Source organism: Mixophyes fleayi, chromosome 2 (genome assembly GCF_038048845.1).
Source record: "Mixophyes fleayi isolate aMixFle1 chromosome 2, aMixFle1.hap1, whole genome shotgun sequence".
NCBI classification, from domain to species: domain Eukaryota; kingdom Metazoa; phylum Chordata; class Amphibia; order Anura; family Limnodynastidae; genus Mixophyes; species Mixophyes fleayi.
The window spans coordinates 53,001,694-53,025,031 of record NC_134403.1 but is presented as its reverse complement, the minus strand read 5'-3'; the positions used below and the strand labels follow the sequence as shown (position 1 = coordinate 53,025,031).

The 23,338-nt window shown below is 40.2% G+C and overlaps 2 protein-coding genes across 11 annotated transcripts in view; one reads left to right on the top strand and one right to left on the bottom strand.

Annotated features, from left to right (window-relative positions):
• Positions 1 to 16: 16 nt before the first annotated feature.
• ZAR1L (zygote arrest 1 like) lies at positions 17 to 5,630 on the top strand. Its single transcript, XM_075197950.1, has 4 exons — positions 17 to 913; positions 1,485 to 1,577; positions 3,198 to 3,272; positions 5,316 to 5,630. The coding sequence occupies exons 1-4, from the start codon at positions 317 to 319 to the stop codon at positions 5,457 to 5,459; spliced, it is 909 nt and encodes a 302-aa protein (XP_075054051.1). The 5' UTR covers positions 17 to 316; the 3' UTR covers positions 5,460 to 5,630.
• Positions 5,631 to 13,757: 8,127 nt separating this feature from the next.
• The window catches only part of FRY (FRY microtubule binding protein), a 310,594-nt gene continuing 301,013 nt past the window's right edge, over positions 13,758 to 23,338 (bottom strand). For 7 of the 10 annotated variants that reach the window (XM_075198969.1, XM_075198963.1, XM_075198971.1 and 4 more), the window contains 4 exons: positions 22,805 to 22,822; positions 19,408 to 19,518; positions 17,419 to 17,621; positions 13,758 to 15,304 (listed from right to left, as the gene is read on the bottom strand). In XM_075198969.1, coding sequence (XP_075055070.1) covers positions 15,046 to 15,304; positions 17,419 to 17,621; positions 19,408 to 19,518; positions 22,805 to 22,822 — 591 coding nt within the window. In that variant the 3' untranslated portion in view covers positions 13,758 to 15,045. The remainder of the gene's footprint in view (positions 15,305 to 17,418; positions 17,622 to 19,407; positions 19,519 to 22,804; positions 22,823 to 23,338) is intronic. The other 3 variants (XM_075198964.1, XM_075198965.1, XM_075198968.1) reach the window with 1 other exon arrangement.

Below are 23,338 nucleotides of genomic sequence, written 5' to 3'. Positions count from 1 at the left end.
AAATCTTTAAAACCTTGGTCTCTGTCCCTGGACATTAATGACAACTATGGGTATGCACTGAAATTATTGCTAAAAGGTGCTGTAACCCATAGCAACCAAGCTGTTTGTGTTCTAGCTGTACTTGGACAATAAGAGTTTAGAATATAATGAGTTACTTGGAGATAGCACCTCATGTGCACCAGGTATCTCAGCCAACACTCAGCCCTAGTAGGATGTGATGAGGGGTAATTGTGGGATGAGGGGCAGGTGGGGTAATGAGCATTGGAAGCAATAAAGCTGAGCCGCTGCCCCTCCTGCAGTAATCAGATGGTTTGTTATGGCGGGGTTCATGTTTGCGCCCTATAACGCCTATCATAGCTACGGCGGGACCTATGGGCAGACCCCGCCGCCGGCTCCGCAGCCCCCAGCCAGGAACAAGCAGACCCCCTGGAAGACCGGCAAGAACGCCGAGCCCACTGACTACCTGGACAACTTCCAGCGAGCCCAGCTGAAAGCCATCCTGTCCCAGGTGAACCCCAACCTCACTCCGCGGCACCGCAAAGCCAACACCAAGGAGGTCGGGGTGCAGGTCAACCCCCGTGTGGACGCCGGGGTACAGTGCTCTCTGGGGCCCCGTACACTCCGCAGACCCCCGACCCCTCCCAACGCTGCTAAACCAGCGGCCGATCCAGTGCGCTTCACCCGCCCGGTGGCGGTGTACTCACCGGTGGTGGATCGCAGGGTCTTCTCCCTGCCCCAGGGCGGCCGCCTTCCCAGGAGGAGCCCGGCTGTTCCCGAGTACAAGTCTGCACTGACATCGGGCTACACCCCGCGGCAGGAGCCGGCTGCAGAGAGACCCCCGGAGCTGGAGGATGCAGGGACTGCCCCGGAGTCAGAGCTCAGCAAGGAGGAGCAGAAGAGATCCGCGTTCCAGGTATCACTACTAGTCACTGACCTAGGAGGTCTAACACCTGCCCAATCTTCAGCCTGGGACCCCCCAGATCGTCCCGAGGGTCTGTCAAATATCATGCAGTCACCCCAATACTGAGGTTTATGATGATCCCAGCTGAATGCATGATCCCTAATCTATGGACAAGATTCTTCTCTTTATATTTCTATATATTCCATTGAGTAGGGTCTAAGCTTTGCCAGTTGAGACAAGTTACATCCTTGCCTGGCAATAGAGTAGATGCCATGTGTGGCTAGTTATACTGGTGAGGAGGTTGTAATACATTTTGCAGACTGACCTGTGACACTTATTGCCCAGAGACTCATAAGCCCCCCTTGTTTGCTGTATTTAATAGTTGCTGTTGTATTTATTGGCTGATTACTTCACAGAATTGGAAACTTCTATATAATGTACTGTGTCTAAGTGACAGTATAACTTCAAATGTATATTCAAAATTCAGGGCCTTAACTGAGTTGGGAATATTGGGGCTACATATGAATTGTTTGTTTCCTCTGTATTTAGAGACTAACTTAATTTAAAACTTATTTTCTTTCAGTTCCTGGAACAAAAATATGGCTACTTCCACTGCAAAGACTGCAAAACTCGATGGGAAAGTGCATATGTATGGTGTATTTCTGGAAGCAACAAGGTGAGGTTATCACTGCAAAACTAAATGAAATGTTGCACAAAATATACTACTTTTTTCATTCCTGCTGATGCCCACCTTAAGCCACCATGCCTCACAACACCCCACGCCAGCAGGTGCAGGCTGTCTGGAGCGTACTATATTCTTGTCCCTGTCGGGTGAGGCGGACTGAGATCCTGCCTGGGCGCTCTGTCTTAAACACAACCAGGGTGGCATCCTCTGCCTGGTCTCGGGTATACATGGACAAAACCTTGCTGTAGTGGTCACCGTTGCCTCTGGCCTAAGTGAAATTTTACTGTAGTCACTACAGTGCTAGAAGGGCAGTTGCTCTTCTTGCCAGTAAAATTCAAACATGTTACTGAACTTAATATAACTGATGCTTTCTAACGTAATGCTCGACATATTCTGTCCTGTAATTAAAGGTAATGGCAGACTAATAAACAGTTTGCAGCTTATTGAGCGTTTAATCTGCTTGTAACTCCCTAGTGCTGTAGATCTGCAAAATGCTTATTGGACCAGATGCCACAAATTTTAATGGGTGAAAAATGCAGAAATTGTATAAATCCACTTTTTTAGCTGAAATTGTAAAAATACCCATTTATAAGGACATTGCCTCTGGGATATCATCCTTTGTTCTGTTGGGTACACACTTGGTGTGGGCTCCAGTTAAACAAGAAATTGCAAGGAAATGTCTGACTTGATCATTGGGGCAGAACAGGGTTTTTGCAGGAGTATAAAGTTGCATTGATACCAACTTAAAATGGTAAAGATCAGAGTATAGTTCATGAATAGAACTGAGATGACTTCATTTTGCTGTGTGACTGGGGTAAGTCTGGGAACAGTTGGGTTAAATTCTGCCAGAACAGAATGGAAAACTTTGTGGCCAAATGTTGAATGAGGCAAATATCCCACAGGACAGTTTAAAAAAAATCTCTTCTAGCTGAAGTAGACCTGTCTGCCTCCTGGACTGTCATGACTGTGGTCCCAGCTCCATAACAGTGGTTAGTGGAACTTTAAATGTTGGCAGTCTGTGGTAACATTGATCTGTTAAGGCCTATGCTAAATCAGCCCCCCCCCCCCCCCCAAATTGTGGGATTCTGCACTATTTGGTGTCCCCATTGGTACATAGTCCAGTATGTAGAATGGACACTTTTGCATATAAAGCTTTATAAAAGTAACCTACACCTTCCTTGCCTAAACTAAGGCATGTTTCAGTAATAGTCTCAATGTGCTTTGCATGCATTATGCATCTAACATTCAATTTGTTGTACTGTCAGAGTGTATTAATGCATGAGAAATGGGATGTGCTGTTTTAAAACGTCAAATGCAGCATTAAAACTTTAGCAATCAATGGTAAGATGAGCCCATAAGAAACCATTGATCTTATTTTTAATACACTTAGGATGTTGGCAGCTAAGACCCATTCACTGATGGGGAGAACAAGCATTTAAGTACTACACTTCAACTGCAAAACAATGATGTAGCACTTACCTTACAATCTTTTTGTACATTTCTTGGATTATAATATAGTATCTAGAAGAAAAGTTCACATGGTGGTGAAGTATTTGATTTGGCCCAAATGTGTTTTAAAGTAATCTTTATGACAAATTCTGTTTGCCACAGGTTTATTTTAAACAACTTTGTCGCAAATGCCAAACGGAATTCAATCCTTACAGAGTAGAAGGAATTCAATGCCAGGTTAGTGTTTGACTTGTTCTAGACTACTTGAATTGTCTAATAAACTGTGCAGTCATTTGACTTGTATTAGGAATGCTGATTTGTGGATGTTCTCTGAATTTATACAGAAAAAACAATGAGTCACAAAAGTTAGTCTAAGTTTCCAAACCCTCTATAATTCCAGTAGTGTCATACGCTCTGCTCTAATGTAGGCAGATGTAGTAACACATGTTAAAGGTGCAGCACATGATAGTATGGAGAGAATGTATGGTGGCATGCTCTGGTTGTAACCCACCCACAAGTACTTGGCACTGTTCAGTTCATGCCAATTGTCTCAAACATTCTCTGTAAATGTCTAGGCAGTGAAAGGAAAACACGGCATGTTAAGCTGAGGACATCTGTTTTTATCCCACACTAGTGACTATTAAGTATTGCTTGAAAATTTAGTAACGCTACAGCATGGGTCACATGCTTTAGCTTTTTCAGGCTGCTGATCTTTAAATTTGATATCCTTTAAGTGACTGTTCTGTTTTCCAGTTGAAAGTCAGACTGGTGACCCTAAAATCCATGTAGTGACTTGTTATAAACCTTGGCTTTCAGTCATCTCCATCTGAATTCAAACCACAAACAATTCTGCAAGTGTTTAGTAGTACTAGAGGCATCTACTATGTGCTAAATCACCATTCATGGGGAAGTGGCTCCAGCCCACTAGGAACCATTCACTTGCTGGACTCCTTCATTGCAAATGCTTATGAGACACTGGTTCCTCTTGAATTTCCCAGGGTTTCCCAAACCCAGTCCTCAGGGCTCCCTAACAGTACAGGTTTTCCATATCTCCTTGCTGGAGCACAGGTGTATTCATTCCTGACTGACACATTGTAACAAATCCACAGGTGGTCCTAATTATGTCACATGTGATCCGGAAAACCTGCACTGTTAGGGAGCCCTGAGGACTGGGTTTGGGAAACCCTGAGCTAGGCTGTGGTGCAATAAATATTGGATGCAGCAACTGTCTGCAGCAACATGGCATATAGGTGACAGGTTAGGGGTTTTGTATTTTTTTAGGACATGATGTCCATTTGTGTCTAGGGCAATTTAAATAGCACCTGAACCAAGCATACCTCATTACTAGTGCTATACACACATGCTGCCCCTCAGTGATCGAAGTGGTAGTATGGAAAACTAAAGTGAATTGAAATTGATAGTTTTACAATGAAATGGGATTAGTGGAGGTACAGCATACCACTGTATACCTGTACCGGTACTGTGACCACTGCTTCCTCTTAAAAAGTTAAGGCGATTAGGCCCTACATATTCAGCTGGTAAATGATAATGCTGTTAATGAATTGCATGAATTCTACATGATCTGTACCTTTACCATAAAGCTGTACTAATTGATAAACCATTGGTGCTATATATATATATATATATATATATATATATATATATATATATATATATATATATATATATATATATATATATATATATATATATATATATATATATATATATATATATATATATTATTTATTTATTTATTTCTACAGAACTCACTCAATCAGTCCCTGCCCCATTGGAGCTTACAATCAAAAATCCCTAACATACACACAGACTAAGGGCAATTTAATAGCAGCCAGTTAACCTACCAATATGTTTTTTGGATTGTGGGAGGAAACCAGAGCACCCAGAGGAAACCCACGCAAACACGGGGAGAGCATACAAACTCCACACAGATAAGGCCATGGTTGGGAATTGAACTTAATGGACAGCTGTTTTTTGCAAGTTGCATACATCTTTACCCCTCTGAAATATAACCTTATGTATGTTCTATATATTGAAGGTTGCATTCTTTATTAGTAACCTTTCTTTTATGGGATGGGTGACATTCTGAGGGTACATTGAGACAAGTGAGTGTATGTACTCGCCTGCACTCTAGTAAAACGAGATGTCTAGAAGGGCTTGAACTTATTACAACTAGTATTGTAGCTGCTGGAAACCAGCACATGTATAGATGTTGTATAGGCAGTCTAGTGTGTGTAGTAAATCTCTTGTTTCTTTAAGGTTTGTATGAAGACTCGTTGCTCCTGTCCACAAAAGAAAAGACATATAGATCTGAAGAGGCCTCACCGCCAAGAGCTTTGTGGTCGCTGCAAAAACAAAAAGCTCTCATGTGATAATACTTACAGCTTCAAATATATTGTCTGATATGGAGCACATCTAGATCTCAAGAGCACAGTGTATAACCACAGAGCACTCTGTAGAATTACTTGAATTGGCACTTTGACCCGGCATTGAAGAATGGACTAAAGGATTTCATATCTGTTTTGTAGTGTCATCATTTTGTATACAGTGTAAATAAAGTTATTTGAAAGTAAATGCAAATGATTAGTTCTGTTCTACCAGCAGTTCCTATAAGTTATGTACCTAGGAATACAAACAAGGGAGTGTTGATACTTTCCTTCTGCACCAGTTTTTAGACAATATGCAATTGATCCATATTGCCAAGATGCCCAGTGGTCAGATCTTTATATTGTGCATGTTGGTTATTGTTTGTGTAATGGCTTCTGAATGTGTAAACAAACTAGTGATCTGTCCCCTATACACAATGGGTGGATCAGCATATCTATTTAGCCACTTACTGCATTCATTTACTGAAGCCCATATAGTTCTGTTATACTGCTTAGCTGGTCTTTAGCTTTGTAGTCTTGTGGGAATTGTGCCTTTAGATTACTCCATTATCTATGACTAGCCTGGTGGTGCTATAGATGGAGAAAACACTGTAAACGTGGGTTGACCACATGAATAGTCCCGGTCAAACTCTGTTATTTGGCTAAAACAGAATCTTAGTGAGACTTTTTCAGAGTTCTTAAATTATCTGCAGCACATTATACTCTAAATACATGACAGTATGCCAAATGTCATGATGAAATATCTTTCCAACCTATTTAGTTGGATAGAGTATGTTTGTGGTAGTGACTAGGGTCTCGCTAAGTGGGTCAACTGATATTTAAATAGCCAGTCTGAATCCCAGGCACCAGTGAGCATAGGTCAGTGTGGCTAGTGGTTAAAGTGTCCACAAATTTAGTTGTAAATGCCCACTGGTGCTTTGGGGGAAAAAACATAGTACATGTAGCAATGAAGTATATTTAAATTCTTCTTCCTTGTAGAAGACATAGAAGAGGGCCCCTATTTTATATGTAAGTTTTTAATTTGGAATTTTTAGCTTAACATAAATAGAAAATAATGGAAAATACAAAACCTGCACCACTGACCTATTCCATGGACAGTTCTGTTATGAACTGGAAAGAAACCAACGTTAAAGGTTTCATCCATATGTTTCCTATCTTGAAGTATAGGAGTATCTATTATTGTATAAATAAAAGGCTGCCAGGTGCCAAACAGTAAGGAAAAAAAAAAGGACATAAATTAAATGCAGACATGAAAACAAAGGGTAGGGAGGTCCCAGTGCATTAGAGCTTATATTCTATTTGGAATAGGGCACAGCTGAAAGAAGAGCCAGTGCAGCTGAAAGTAAATATTGGCACAGTTATGAGTTTGCGTTAGTATTGCTGGAAGTAGGGTAAGCTCTAATAAACATATATATATTTTTTTTTAGTGTCTAAAGATTTGTAGTCTGTGGGACAGTCTGATTTGGGCACTGGTAGGAAATAAGTTGGTAGCACAGAAGTCATCTTGTAGGTAGGAGTGAGTGGTGGTTTCCAGAGAGGAGGAAAGGTGCAGGTCAGAGGTAAATTTTAGGGTGAGTGTATTGTTATGAGATTTGAGATGTATGAAAGGGTGGTGTTGTTGAGGCCTTTGTAGGTAAGGATGAGGAATCTGAAACGGATTCTGGAGAAGTGTATTCTGACAATATTTCTAAGGTGGAGGCAACAGGTCAGGAAGAGGGACTGAATGTGAGTATAACCGTAGAGGGCTTGGGAGACTGAGGAAACTGCTGCTATTGATGGTGAGGGAAGGTACTCATTCTTGGAGGAGGGAGGATAAGTTATGTTGAGGTTTAGGTAGGCTGTTTGGACATCCATGTGGAGAAGGCAGAGGGACAGTCCGTTGCACAATATAGTACAGAAGGGGAGAGGTCTGGGGAAGAAATGTATATTTGGGCTTTCTCAGCGTAGAGGTGGTACTGCAGGCAGAATGCACGAATTCATTCCCCAAGTGAAGTGTACAGTGAAAAAAGGTAGATGGCCAAGAAAATAGCCCTGTGGGACCCCCAACAGATAGTGGGAGTGTAGGATGTACCAGAGGTAGACACTAAAGAAGTGGTTCGATAGGAAGTTAACCAGGAAAAGACTGTCACAAAGGCAAATGGAGTGACGGAAAGAGTGATCAACCATGTTAAAAGCACTGTTTATCATCCTCCCAGGAGGATGAGTATGGAGAAATGACCCTTAGACTTTGCTGTAAGTAGGTCTTTGATCACTTTTGTTAGAACAGTTTCAGTAGAATGTTGTTGGTGAAACCCTGATTAGAGAGTCAAGAATGGAATAAGAGGAGAGAACGTGAGATAGGTTGTTGCACACAAGTCACTCAAGTAATTTAGAGAGCAAAGGGGATGAGAGAAAAAAAAATGCAGAAGTTGGAGAGGCTGGGTTGATAGGTTTCTTTAGAATTGACAAGATGAGAGCATGTTAAAGGATGAAGATGTGCCAGTGGAAAGAGACATGTTGAAGAAGAGGTGAGCATGAGTGGAGAAGGCAATAGGGCAGAGAGGACAAGTTGTAGGATAAGACGAGTCCAAAGACTGTCATCAGTTACTTGAGAATGAACTGAGGGTGGATGGGTCTTCGGGACGCTGTCCTATCCTGGTTCTCGTCCTACCTAATTGCTTATTCAATGTTAGTTTCTCTGTATCCACCTCCTTTACGCTTCTGTTATCAGTTGGAGTACCGCAAGGCTCAGTCCTAGGGCCTCTGCTCGTCTCTATGCCATTCTTTCATCTGTCAGTCTCTACATTGGTTGCCTGTTTTGTTTATTTGTACCAAATCCAATATGAAATACTTCTACCAACATACAAACCCATCAACAAAACTGCACCAACATACATCTTCACTTGGCTGAAAATAGCTCCCAACTCTACACCTCCATTCGGCAAAGATCTGTATCTCTCATCCACACTAATAACCTGCTCCCATTCCCAATTAAAGGACCTTTTTCCGGCTGCACCCACTTTGCAGCATTTCCTCCCACGCACTATTAAGACTTTTCTTTAGTCTTCAAGTGTTCTCTGAAAGGCCACCTTCAGGCAAGCTTATAAAATTCCTCAACCACTCTCTTAACCTCACCTCCACAGTTCACGTAAGACAACAACCCCCTGATTAGCATTGCTGTGTGACTGGATCATATAGCGCACTAAGTAGTTTTTATCTTTGCAATCTGGCTAGACCAATATGCAAGATGTAGCACTTAATGTCATGTATCAAACACCTATTGTCCTATAGATTGTAGTATGTGAGCTGGATCATCTTACCTCTTTGTCTATAACATCAAGTTTCATTTTATTAGTGTTTGTTTCTTATTGTAAAGCACTACATAATATGCTGATGCTATATACATAAATGTTGACGATTGTGGAGGGGAGGAGAAGGTGGGTGGAGTGTGTGGGATTGGATATCAAAAAATATCTTGTCATATGGTGTTGATTTTCTCTTTGGAATAGGTGTCAAAATCATGGGCTGTGGTGGAGGAAGGGGAGGATGTTCAGGTGGGCAGAGAAGCGAAGGGGGTTAGAAGAGTGGGTGGATTTTAGAGATTTGACATATGTTTGTTTTGACAATTGAAAGGGCAGAGCTGTAAGATGACAGGATGAATTTATAGTGGAGGAAATATAGATGGGAAGAACATTCCTCTAGTGGCATTCAGCAGTGCAGGAACCGTTTTGCAGGTAGCAGGTCTTGTGTGAGTCTTATGGCGTAAGATATATTTAAAAAAAATATATATTTATAATTGGGTAAAGTGGTGTTTGTTTCCCCTAATAGGGCATCCTCTAGATGTATCTGTTTGTAAAATATTGAATTTCATTTGACAACTGGAGGCCTTCACTAGTTACATAAGATCAATTTGCAGGTATAGAACACAAGGAATCTCCATCTCCATTAATATTAGACACAGCCACCTGTAGTAACCCTGATGTGGATACAACTGGTAAATTCATTCTGGCAGAGCCCCATTTGACATGCATAAAATCTCATCCATCTCCTACTGGCAGTCAGTCCAACAGTCCATGAACCTCGTGGTTTTAGATCATTTTATGAGCCATGACTAGTTTCACCGTCTCACACAAGTATTAGGGCATGTTTACAGAAGTGTGGTTTTCCAGAGACAAATGTAAAACCTTTTCTTGGGACTAGTTTACATAAGCACATTAGCTATGAACAAAGAAATATGTTTTATTTTCCATGCACTAACTTCTATTTTCTAATTGTAAAGTGCTACGGAATTTGCTGGCGCTATATAAATAAATGTTGATGATGATTTCATGATATTCTGATTAATGATTCCAATTTAAAATTATAAAAAAAAAATATTTTTTTTTTATCCCCTTGCAAGTGAATGTGCCACTAAAAGTCCAGATATCATCACATAAAATGTCTTCTGTGTAAGTTTTTGATATTTTTTTTTTTTTCTGGACCAACAGTTTAATTTTAAATACTAACTCAAGCATTCTTCTCTCTTCATGAGATATAAGTGTATAATATTACACAATGCAAATCTATAGCAGCCTGGACAACAATCAGCCTTTAAAACAGGCCTGTCCAACCTGCGGCCCTCCAGGTGTTGTGAAACTACAAGCCCCAGCATTCTTTGCCAGTAGACAACCTGTTGATAGCTGGCAGGGCATGCTGGGACTTGTAGTTTCACAAACATCTGGAGGGACGCAGGTTGTACAGGCCTGTTTTAAAAAGACAACACAGGATTTCTAAAACATAATGAGTAAGTAGAAAAATAGCTGGTCATTAGCTTTAAAAAAAAAAACCTCAATTTTTACTGATCACTTCACCCTTCAGTCCCTTAAGACTCAATTTCTATTAACAGTTGTAGAGATACCAGGGATACAGATTAACACCCCCCTTCCCTCCTTACCTGTACCTCTTCCTAGCATAAGTGTTTTCCTGCCTGGCCTTTGTCACCTGACTATAGTGGATCACTATTTCCCTCCCCCTCCCTATATTTACCTAAACTACATGTACCACAAAAATACCCAGCAATTCTTTGTCACACCTTTTACTAAATGGTCACACTACCGAAGCTTAACTGTTCATACCACAACCTAATAAGATTAACATATTTGTATGTGTTAAGAAGGTAATAACATTTCAGCAGATTGATAGATATGTGGTGGAAGAAACAAAGCCTTGATCACACAGACGATTTTAATAATGTAAAAATAAAATCAAAACCTATATTGTCTTTGCTCCCACCCAAAAAATATGCTCATGTGCCCTAAACCACTGACTTTAATGGAGTACATCTTTACATGCATTGATTATTGCAGAGAAAGCCGATCTGTGAGGGTGTGGCCTGGCAGCCATAGATACAAGCGGATTCAGCTTGATGGAGCGCCCTCAGTCCTTCATCGTCAGGGACTCAGCTTCCCATAAGTACAACTGTTTCACATAGCCGGCTTCCATAGACCCCTAGGAGCAGCACCATCTAGGAGAGAGGGGCGGGTCCCCATTTACTCTGCAGCACCAGACTGTCGGTCCTAGGCCTCAAAGCCAGGGACTGCAGTTTCAGGAGACTTGTCAGATTCTGGTAACACTTTGCGAAGATCATTATCCATGGGCACTGGCAGTACTCCTCCTGGCTCCATTGGGTAAGAGATTGTTGTCTTTATTAGAATCCTGTTGTTGAGCCTCAATAGTTGGACAGAACTCGAATTTCCTCTCTCTGGCTTGCAGCCTTAGCCACTGAAAAGGAAAAGCAGCACATAAATCCCACTTATTCCCTTTGGTCTGGCCACTGTCAGGGTTGAAATCACACAAATTCCCCCAGCACACTGCTATAGACCGCATAAGACCTGACATTTCTACTGTAGATGAAAATGCAAAAGTCTTAGTTGCACACATTTGCAAATGTATGTTAAAGCCACCCGCCACTCCACGGCGCTGTGAGCGTTGTAATAACTGGTACACTTCAAAACCGAAGATCCCAACCTGTGCCACCATTACAGCTCAGTCTCCACTTTAGTCAGCCTCTAAGGACACACTGATCACACCTCTGCCATCTCTACAGAACATCTACAGCAGGCTTGTCCAACCTGTGGCCCTCCAGGTGTTGTGAAACTACAAGTCCCAGCATGCCCTTCCAGCTATCAACTGGTTGTCTACTGGCAAAGCATGCTGGGGCTTCTAGTTTCACAACAACTGGAGGGCCGCAGGTTGGACAGGTCTGATCTACAGGGAAGGACTGATTCTGTCATTTTATTGTTTTAGGTCAGTTTACAAGCAGTCACTTAGGTGCCACATATGAGGCTTATTAGAGACTATAGTCTTCTGCTCATATAACAGACCGGATTTCTGTGGGTTCTCCATCGCAACGCATAGCTGTGTTAAGGGACTCCCAATGTAAATGGCTGACTAGACCTACTATGGGGGTGAAGTGGCCAGTGATAGCCATATCTGCTAATAGTGCATCCTCATACTACTCTGCAAATCTCCAAGAACCAATTGCTGTTTTTCAACTTCTCTTTTAGATGGGCAAAAATAAGGTCGGCCCTTTGGAAAAGGACCTGGGGAAAACGACAAACACCCCAACGTTCTGACATGCAACAATTTCGTAAAATTCCATGCATGACAATCTTCAGCCATGAGACCTAAACATTACTGGCGAAGGAACTCACGATATAGCTCAAGTACTGCAGCTGTTCAAAACCCTCCCGACTAAACAAGATTTCGAACATTTAGAAATCAAACTACAAGAAACAGAGGCAGTGAACATCAAAGTAGATCTTTCGCATCTAACTGCCAGATTATCTGTTCTGGAGGAGAGCAAAAACACTGCTGATAAAAACAAATAGAATTGACAACCTTGATAGGAATAATATACGTGCGAGAGGTATTCCTGACAATATCCCAGCACAAGGCTTGATAGATATATTGTCAAAAAATTTCAACAGAATTTTGGACCATGATCCCAATGAAATTATAAAATTCAACAGAGCTTTACGCCGGAGGGGCACACCGACTGGAAGACAGCGGGGATGTGATCTGTAGGCTGCACTACTTCATCCAGAAGGAAGAGACACTCAAAAACAAACAAAAAAACACGACGGCTAGCTGACATAGTAATTTGACTGTAGTAAAATACAAATCTCTCTAGACCTCTCTTGGTATACCCCCCAGATGCATAGAATGCTGAAGCCCCTAACTGATGTTTTACAGAAAACAATATCAAATACAATTTGGGCTTCCCCTTTAGCCTACAAGTCACCCACAGTGGGATTTGTACCTCTTGGCCTACAGACAACCGGTAGGAGCAGAGAAGTTCCATATTTTTGGAAAAACAGGAATACAAAGAGAAAGTGCTCTCACTGTGGAATCTACCCAGAAACATAACCTTGATCGTCCTGTCTTCTTTCCAACTTTCAAGTTCCCAGTTGGATGACTTCATAATATACTTTTTTGTTGTTTTACAAAATGTTTTTCTGGCTCTATGCTACCTTTGTCTTTTCTATTTCCAGGTAGCAGAACACCAGAAACCAGATACTTTAAAGCCAGCTCTGGAGGCCACTTAGTCTTCCAGGGAATGCTCCGCATGCAGATATGAAACCACCCATCAGTACTACCGTTTGGCGAGTGCAGAGACAAGTCATGGGTTAAGCTGTTGTAGCTACATTCATCCCCTCTCCACAGGAAGGGCAGTTTACAAATGGCCACTTGGACCAACAGAGAATAAATTCTGGATGGAGAAAGTGTGTAAATGGCAGCTGCAATCCACAAATGGATAAAAGATCCCTTTTTGAGCTGCATTCTGTTTAAATGGCTTTGAATAGAATGAAGCTCAAAGTGAGGGGCAAAGCAGGTTGAACACCTGCGAGGATGAATCCTACTGTTCTAAATTATCTTTAGCCCTGATTGGCCAAGATATTGTTAGAGGAATGTTCCTGCTGGTTAGTCTTCTGACGGATGATCATCATTTATTTATATAGCGCTAACATATTCCGTAGCGCTTTACAATTGGGCACAAACACAGGAAACTAACAAACAAACTGGGTAAAACAGACAATGATTTTCACTACCTAAAATAACCGAATACAAATTACAATGTCAAGCATCTCATCTCCTGTCATCGTATGGGAAATCATACACTTGTGGTTGCTATATAATACATGTTTAATACAGGATCAACATTGTAGTTTTCTAGGTAAAAGAATGAAATTTTTAATATGAATGCAATCTTAAAAAAAAAAAACTTTACCTGACAATTTGGTTGTCAAGAATTAATATCACTTATGACAACGAAGCAAAAATCTTACAGCGTCAATGTAGTGACTGGACAACTTTATCATGTATTTCAGTGAATGTACTCAACAAAAATAATCTTCATTACGTCACAAAACTGTAAGTATTATGTACAGAGTGAATAAGTTACATAGATTATGCGTGAATGGAAATGCCTCAGATATGCAAAAGAAATTCATGCGATTCAATTCATACTCGAGAACAGAACGTCAGAGGAAAAAAAATGACTGTGTGCATGTCTATATATATGAGTGTGTATATATATATATATATATATATATATATATATATATATATATACACACACACATACACAGTGTCACACAGATTATGTGTATAAGAAATCATAAGGCTGTTTCACCTAAAAAAAAACAAAAAAAACAACTCATTTCATTGTAACATTTAGTCTTATCATCCTGATATACATTAAATAAAAACAAAATATATGCATGCGTGGCAGATGAAAAAGATGTAATCATTCTTTAAACTTCCACTTTTAACACGGTAGTTAAGTCATATCAGCTTCCTTTTTCATAGTATAAAGAGTCCGAAAAGCAACTCTTCATAAAAAGCAGCCAGAATCTTTAAAAAATAAAAATTGCCTAAACCAAATCAGGGCATTCTGGTACAGTTCACGACTATGATCAAGTACCATGGCCACAGTAGCCTAGCATCTCTAGGAAATGTCAGTCATAGCAGCGTAAAATACAGTTAATCCTCAAAATTACAGTGTACAAGATAATTACAGCCTCATTACAATCAGCCTTCATATATATACAGGCTCTCAGCTATTGACCAGTCATAAACCAGTGTTCTTCTACGGCCAGCCTCATTCCGCCTGTTGACTGTTTATCGTCAGAAATTAAAAAGTATTTTAAAAGTATATTATTAGCAACAAAAAATATACTATATTTATATATATATATATTCTTTTGTGAAGGAAACATTGCACTTTTGCCATCCTAAGATTAAAGTTTCTAGAAAGGAAGTATGATTCAGTATAGTAGGCTTTGGTACACAATGGAAGTCACTTGTTTAGTAGTGAGATAAAGCAGTTCGGTGAAACAACATCTGTTTTGAGCAACAGACCAAGGGCAAGATTAACCCGGGCTGCAGTGCTATCGCTACACCTTAAGTCTTACACTATTGCTACAGATGCCTTCATCTGCCGGCTTACAATAAGGGTCTAAGGTTAGCAGGAATGATAACAGTGTGACTGAGTCTTCCGAACATTGAGCAGATACTGAGCAGTCTCAGTCTATCAGGGCAGCAGTTCCAGCTTGGGAGAGTAGACAGGCAGTGACTTCGTGTCAGAGATTAGTGCCGGAAACACTGGAGTCAGGGAGGTAAGTTGAGACAACGCGGTAGTTCTGAGCACGCCTAATCATGTCTCGAATCTCCATGTTGAGGTCCATAAGTTTGGTGCAGATGTCGGTGAGGTTCTGATTGGAGCCTACAAGAGCATATGTGCCGGTCTGTCCAAGGGTTTGGTGGCGGAAATAAATGTTCAGTAGTGTTTGCACTTCATCATCAGCGCTGCTCCCGAATATGTCATTAGGCCATAGTTTCCTGATAGGCAAAAAGATACGGTGGAATATTTAGTGGAGGAATAAGAAGCTTGCCTGTATATAACGGACTCATGTATAGCATATAATATTTACAGTGTGTAAAGTCATTGGGCTAGGCATACATCACTGGTCATGGATCCAATTCACAAAAATAGTGTTCAATTTGTCTTTATACATCATCTTAAACTGAAAGCCCAATTCTGAAATGCTGCAGACTAAGGGGAAAAACATCCCAGCAGTATTACGTAAACTAATTCTGAAGATCTGCTTTACATTGAACTCCAAATTTTGAAGTCAAACCTGGAGGTAAATGTATCCACTGCCTGTTTGGTCATTTTGACCGTTGGTTGAGCTTAAACATTATTTGTTTTTAATCTAACTTGTCTAAGATGCTTTCACATTTACATTTTAGAGGTTAAATCATTGCATGGCTATTACAAAACTGCATAAAGAGTGTATAAAAGTGCAAATATCCAGCACTACAAGTTCTATCTGTGCAGCAACAGGAGACATACTATCTTTGCCATCATGCATGTAGTAAGAAAAACAACATCAATTAAAAAAGTCTTCCGAACATTCGATGTATGTGAACCTTTTACATGCACACAGTGTAATAACTGGTTGTCATGGAAATATACAACTAAAACTAGCACTTGGTTTCCTATAGAGCAAGAAACATGGAGTATTACAAGGATGAAAATGGAATTCCTACGGAACTAATAGCATTACATTGAACTAGAAAACACGCATAATTCACAACTTGATTTCTCCACACAAGGTCCTTTATTTTTTTATACTAGTAGTCTGAGGGTTATTACTTTACTAAACGGCTCTGAGATATATATGTACCACTACGAGAACAGATTGCTCGTCCACGGTAATCATCTGCATCAGTTTGCTAAAGACCGGGATATTTTTAACCAGTCCCGCTGGTCAGAGATATATGCAAGTACCCTGACTTGTCCATGGTAATCATCTGCATCAGTTTGCTAAAGACCGGGACATTTATACCTAGTCCCGTTGGTCAGAGACACATCCACCTCTATAATGGGAGTCGACATCTTGTTTGAGGCTGACTTTCAGTGGAATTGTTAGTGGGTATACACTGCCTTACAACTATGTTGTTCTATAATTCCTTATTCACCAATACTTTTCATTGAGTGTCTGAAGTCTTTGTTGCTAATTACCTTATAAAGGAGAACAAACGGAACAGGCACATTTATTTAGTATCCACAGACTGACACATTGATTCATGCATTAACATCTATCTGAGTTGTTTTTAATGAATGTCATTTCTATCTGTGTTTACCTATTGGGCTTGATACAAAGTGTAACTATTTTGTGTATACTTCATTAGGATATGGGCATAAAATATATATTTATACAATTTTATAACAATAAATTTTGACCTATTTTATCTACAACCTCACGTCTATTATTGGGAGCCCAGTGTTGTCGGCATCCAGCGCTGTTTTCTGTTTTTTGCTATTGTTATTATTATTGTTATTATCATCATTTATTTGTTGGGCGCCACAGGGTTTTCGCAGCGCCTTACATAATACGAACAGTAGACCATACAGGGTAAACATCACAGAACAATAAACACTAAGTACCAATGCTTCGGAAACTCCGGGCAGACATATGGAGTGAGGGCGGAGCAGAAGAGTCGGTATGAAGACAGGAGGGGAGAGGGGCCCTGCTCATACGAGCTTACATCCTAAGGGAGGGTGGACAAAACAGGCACGAAGGGAGGCAGTGATGCAATGGAGAAAAAGGGACCAGGGGAGAGGAGGGAGAACAAGCAGAGTGGATGAGGGGTTATTGCTCATTGAGACCCCACAGGTCTTACAGGTATCGACACACTGATCTCTCTCTCTTTTGAAGTTTCGTATCCCATTGCGCCAGGATTATCTGGTATATGTAGGAAATTGCCTGGTCATAATACACAATTTTACAGAACATCTCATTCTTATAAATCATGAATAGCTCCTACTTTATTTATGTAGAACAAATACATCTATTCTTGTACCACTGCAGATGGTACAGGTACATTGATTAGAGGGGTTATTTTTCTGCCCCCCATATGACTGTTCCACACGTTAGACAGAGACTCACCTGCATTGGCGTATTTGTCGTATTGCCTTCCCAAGCTCGTTGTTCTTCAAGCACTCCAGCATAAACTGTATGGCAAACTCGGTGGAACTGAAGGAAGGCTCATATGATGCAGCATCTATACCGAGAGACTCTGCCGCAATGTATAAACTTGCCTCCTTCAAGTTCTTCTTCAGCTCGTTTAGGTCTCTTGACATGTTAAGCAACTATAAGGTGCAAAAATTAAATAACTATTAGGTAATACAACAAAGAAATCTTCTCCTATGTAAAACATGTTCTGTTGTGATTATATCTAGAATTTGGCTGTTCCTGAGTTTTGCATTCAGTTGTACTTTGCATCTTATAAATGGACTAAAGCCGTTTTTTAAAAAACATTTTTTGAGGTTTCCACGTCTGTAAATACATTTTCTGATGAGCTTAGTTATAATGTACCCTATTCATGTTTCACGCACATAGCCGCAACCAGTTTCTGTACTGTGTACTCTAACTGGAGTATGAAATCAGGATATACCCATCAATAAATTGTACAACCTATTCAAGGCTGTGACAGTGCATCTATATGCATGAAAACATAATAAAAAAAAATCCTAAAGAAACAAATGTTTATATTTCTGCAATATGTGAAATCATGTAAGAAATACACGTCTCTACTCCAGCCCTTGGGTTACTCAAAACTCACTTCCTTTACTTTGTAGCATATTCACTTAGGAAATACCAATAACACCCTTGTAGAATTGTGGCAGAAGTGGGAGGTGAACCTTGGTCCTCTCCAGGATGAGGAGTGGTGGATACTCCTAAGTAGCTCTCACAGTTAGACTGCCTCTTTAAATGTAACCAGTCTACAAAGAGAGTAAAATACATTCTGTGTAGAATTTAGATCTGAATGTGCTGGAACTTCAGACTTGACTGAACCACTAACTGGGGGTGACCCAGGCACCACTTCCTGACATCTCATATGACAGGTGTATTGGAATTAAGCACTTTTGGTCCAGAGTTATTAAATGTATCAACAAAACTGATGCTATTCTAGCCGGGCACCTGCCTTTTTGGTTTGCAGCAGGAGGATATGGTAAATAGACAGACGCGTAAATACTCAATAAATGTATTAATAAATATATTGCTAAGGTCTCTATAACTAGAACGTGGATGGCCTCTGCTAGCACTCACTACTCTGGAGAATGACAAGATGGGTCATGAGCGTTTTTGTATATACTAGAAGGAAATGCCCCACGCAGTATGAAAGCATATGGGGACTCTGGCCGGACTCCTCCGTTGACTTACTCTCCATGGCCTGATCTTCTGCTGGACTAGACCCACAGGCATCCTTGCTCACACTACTTTCTTTGTTTCACTGACAACATTGTTCATCTTTTCTGTTTCTTATTGTTCCATGTATTGTAAATACCTCTATAATGTATACATCGGTGTACTCATGTTGTCCTTGACAGATACCTCTGAAACTTATGTCTTATTCAGCACAGTCTTATTTTTATAACATGTGATGCTTGTTTGTCAGCTGTTACTGTTTAACTGCCTTTTATGTGTTTTGTTTGAAAACCATATTGCACAATAAAACACACTGGATTTATATAAAAAAAAAAAAAAAAAAAAAAGAAATACATGTATATAACGTGTTGGGATAAACTAAATACGTGAAGGACCCACAGTAATATCAATCAATCGCTTACTTCCAATGCCTGCAGCTTCACAATAATAGTCTTTGACACTTACGCAGTGCTGCATATTTGACCAACTCAAACTCCCTAAACATAGACACCAAGCAGTCTAATATCCAGGACATGAGAGCAGGATGTACATATAATAATACATCAGTCTCATCATCCCATGGAATCAAAGGCTGGTAGTATTAAAGCATCTTTTTAGTGAAAACATACTGTAAAACGTATAAAACAGAGAAGCCCTGGCATGTATCAGTGGTGCAGTAATAAAGTATTGTATATATTAGACTTCATCATGTGTGGCACGACGTACCTCTGGCATGGAGCTGACTTCATGGACTTGCCCAATGAGTTTACAATACGACTGAAAAAGCAGCAGCAGCTGGAAGTGAAGCTTATACAACCGTTGACAGAGTTCCAATTGCTGTAATTGGACAGACAATGTATATTAGGATACTGTAAACACATTATATCATTATAATACACCTACACCCGTCTCTCGCAAATACAAAAATCATCTTTATTACAGTTATTAGTATGTATAATATGACCAGCACGTGCTGCCATGTGCCTCCATAATGATATATATCGGTAGCGAACACCACCAGTGTCCTATAGTATAATAGTCTAGTAACTTACTGTAATCACTTAATGTCATAACTGTGATGATTATAGCAATGTTATCGCGACGGGTCAGGGCACAGAGGGCGACGGGTCAGGGCACAGAGGGCGACGGGTCAGGGCACAGAGGGCGACGGGTCAGGGCACAGAGGGCGACGGGTCAGGGCACAGAGGGCGACGGGTCAGGGCACAGAGGGCGACGGGTCAGGGCACAGAGGGCACGCTGGTGTGACACCACAATAATACACAGAAGTATTACACCAATGATTTTGAGAACTTATGGTTGTGAACATCACATTTGCGTTCTAGAAGTCATCTTCTGTTTGGGATGATGTGATTTCATTGGTTGTACTGGGTACATAAAAGATGATAATTGTCAATTTTAAATAATTTGTAAACTAAGGGTTAACCAGCTTGATCATCGCATTATTAGTCATTGGATGTGTGTTTTGGCATGTGTATTATATGGAATAACACACCGCATTCTGTAGTGTACATAATAAGCATATTATAAGTCAATTTGGAATTCTTCACCCTGTATAAAGCACTTGGGCCGCAGCTTCACTGACTGTTTTATATTAACCCCTTCCTCAGCATGACAGATATCCAATACCTGGGACCCCGGCTGCTCACTCGAAGTTCGTTATTTCAAAATCGACTTTTTAGACTGGCCAACTACCTCTCGTCTTCATTGAGGCATATGGCAATGTGCTAACAAACAGCAACTACATCCAGCTAAATTAAAACAACCACTTTACTAATTTATAACTGATAATACAAAAAAAACCACAACTGTCTATTGGTCACACCCAGTTGTATGTGCTTACTACCTGCCTATACTGCTAAGCCGTAGTGTAAACTGGCCTGATGTCACTGTGTGGGTAGCCCGAAAAACAAACAATGCCAGAAACAAATCAGAGCACAAATCGGCTGCACCCTTTTTGGTCATGCTGATAGGGTGGCCGACTGTCAGTGCAATTACTGACAATCAGGAAAAATCTAGTAACATTAATCCATCAGTATAAAATATTTAAGTATGTAAAATATTACAGACACTACTCTTCTAGGTGTTGCTTCTACTTCCATTTTTTGGGGAATTGTGTTAATTCAAACAATGTGTTAGCAAAGACACAAAACAAAGCCTGTCTGTATGTTTGTATGAAATTTCAGTAAAAATTAATTGTAAAAATTGGCAACCCTGAAGCCTGTACATCCACTGTGTGTACGTGTGAGGTTATCTGCACGAACAAGCCAACAGTCATCCTGCGCCAAATTGGTCTGTTCGGCCGCCCATTTGTGGATATAGATCCTGTTTTTGCCAACAGCAGGTTGGGGTGGAGAATGAGCAGCAATGTTCTGTGTTCCAGTCTGCTTGTACTCACAGGATATTATGTCAGGACACTTTCTGCATAGCAGGCACAGATAAGTTAGTGGGGACTGGAATTTGGGAGCAGGCGGATTCCTGTGGATTTGCTGGCTACAAGTTCGTTTTCTTTACAATTATTAAGTCAAATTTTCTTCTGTATTATTTGCCTATTGTAACCTCTCTCATGAGATGATGTACAGATAAAAAACAGGCTCCAGACTTCAGAAAACATTGCAACTATTAAGGTCTACAAAGTTTTTAATCAACAATGTGTGTAGATAAGTAAATCTGTAATTAAAAGGCACTGTGTGACATTCAAAAATGTCTACATACCATTACGGAGTATTACTTTCATGTATATGTGTTGTCTTATCCAGCCAAGAAGGTTTTCAAACACATCTACTACATGCAAAAAACACCTTTCCACTTGCCAAATTCTGCCTGTATTTAGAAACTTAGGTTGACTGCAGAGTGCCCCTTCAGGACGTCTGATCTTTGATCTTCTACATATACAGTATATAGACTACTTTATACAAGTATACTTTTATTTTCAACATAGTCCTCGAGCAGGTATCGCTTTATCAAACTTCTCTTTTCCACGCTATGGGGACACACTCTCCACATATACCTTTATGACAAGCACATAAGCACAGCCTCTGATGTCACACAGATCCCAGGAAAGGCTGTGTGTGTGACATCACTGGGCTGTAGCCAGAGAGAACATATGACAGAGGTGGCATATACATACACACCCCGAGTTATGTCATAGGCTGCCCAGAGGAACAACAAACTACGTCTGTCATATACATTCTCCTGGGCCGAAACAAATAAAACTGAGCTTACAATCTATTTAATGAAGACATAGTAATAGCCACTACATACTAGATTTGACGTTTAGGGTGGAAATGACCATGTCCATGTTCTCTTTAACGTGTTGCAGTCTCTTTACTTTGTTTCTACATTTTACCTACGTAGGGCTAATAGTTCTGGTTTCAGGTGCTTGTATACAGGTAAGGTTTCTCTTCTAGTCTATATAAATGACTGTAAAAATAACTGAGTTAGGCATTAAAACACTTGTACTCTATTACAAATGCCAATAAAACATGGGCGTTTGTGGCTGCTGACATGTATTGTGCTCTTGTACACGTGTCCTGGTTTTTGCCACTGCAAATATTTAACTGTAAATACTAATTTTCCTAGAACTCAGACTCCTGATGACACTGAATTAGTAGGACTATAGTACATTTATAGAAGAGTTTTACTGCAGCCGAAACTTGAAAATAAATGAGTGTTTCTTCTTACGGAATAAGCTATTGTCCAGTGACCATCCTCATTTATCTATTGCCAAATAGCAGAAATAAAATAAATAAATATAAAACCTTGCATATGTTTGGCCTTAGTCAGGTTTTTAAAACACACTTCTGGGGAAATGCAATAACTCGCAAGGTGACTCCGGAACATGCGCCAGACACATCATGGCTGAGACAACAGAAATCTCCATTCGTTTCTCCGCAAACCCCATAGAGGTGCGAGCAAAAATGAGCGGAGATTTCTACCGTAATGTGCCAGGCGCGGTGTGCATGCGCCACATCGTCTGTGACAAGTTAATTGAAACAAGAATAAGAAATTAGTAATAACTTGGCTACACACTAATGTAAAATTAAGAGTCCCAATGATGGGAACATTACTGTCTGGGAAAGAATATAGTAAAGAATAGACTTACTGCAAGAGATTCCAATTGCTAGTCAGAGAGCATGGCGTGAGAGAACAGAAGAAAGGACAGCAACAAGTCAATGCATGCAATATAAAGAGCAGAGGTCTGTACAGCGTCACGTTAAGCAGCGATAGCGGTTATTTTTCAACCTCCGGAGGGGTTGAAAAGATATTATTGTACCTAAAAGCATGCAGGGTAATCACACAAGCTAAAAAAAGGAAAATAGTGACAGGAACATCAGACTTGAGTGAGATAAAAACAATCAGGTACAAGAACAGTGTTCTCGTGATCGGTGTAAAATCTCTCTGATCTCTACAATGTGCTTCAGGCATTAAATAAAACTGTGAAATGCTGAACAATTACCTCATCATTCACACCATAATATTATAAAATGGTCATATTGATTGTGGGTTGTGATATGCGTTCACTATTTAGATTTATTTTAATAATGGAAAATTAAAAAACACCCTTTCCCTAATCAGACCTGTAATAGACATCATTTAAGGTCGTAAAAGATTGTAATTCTTGGTAAACACTGTATGC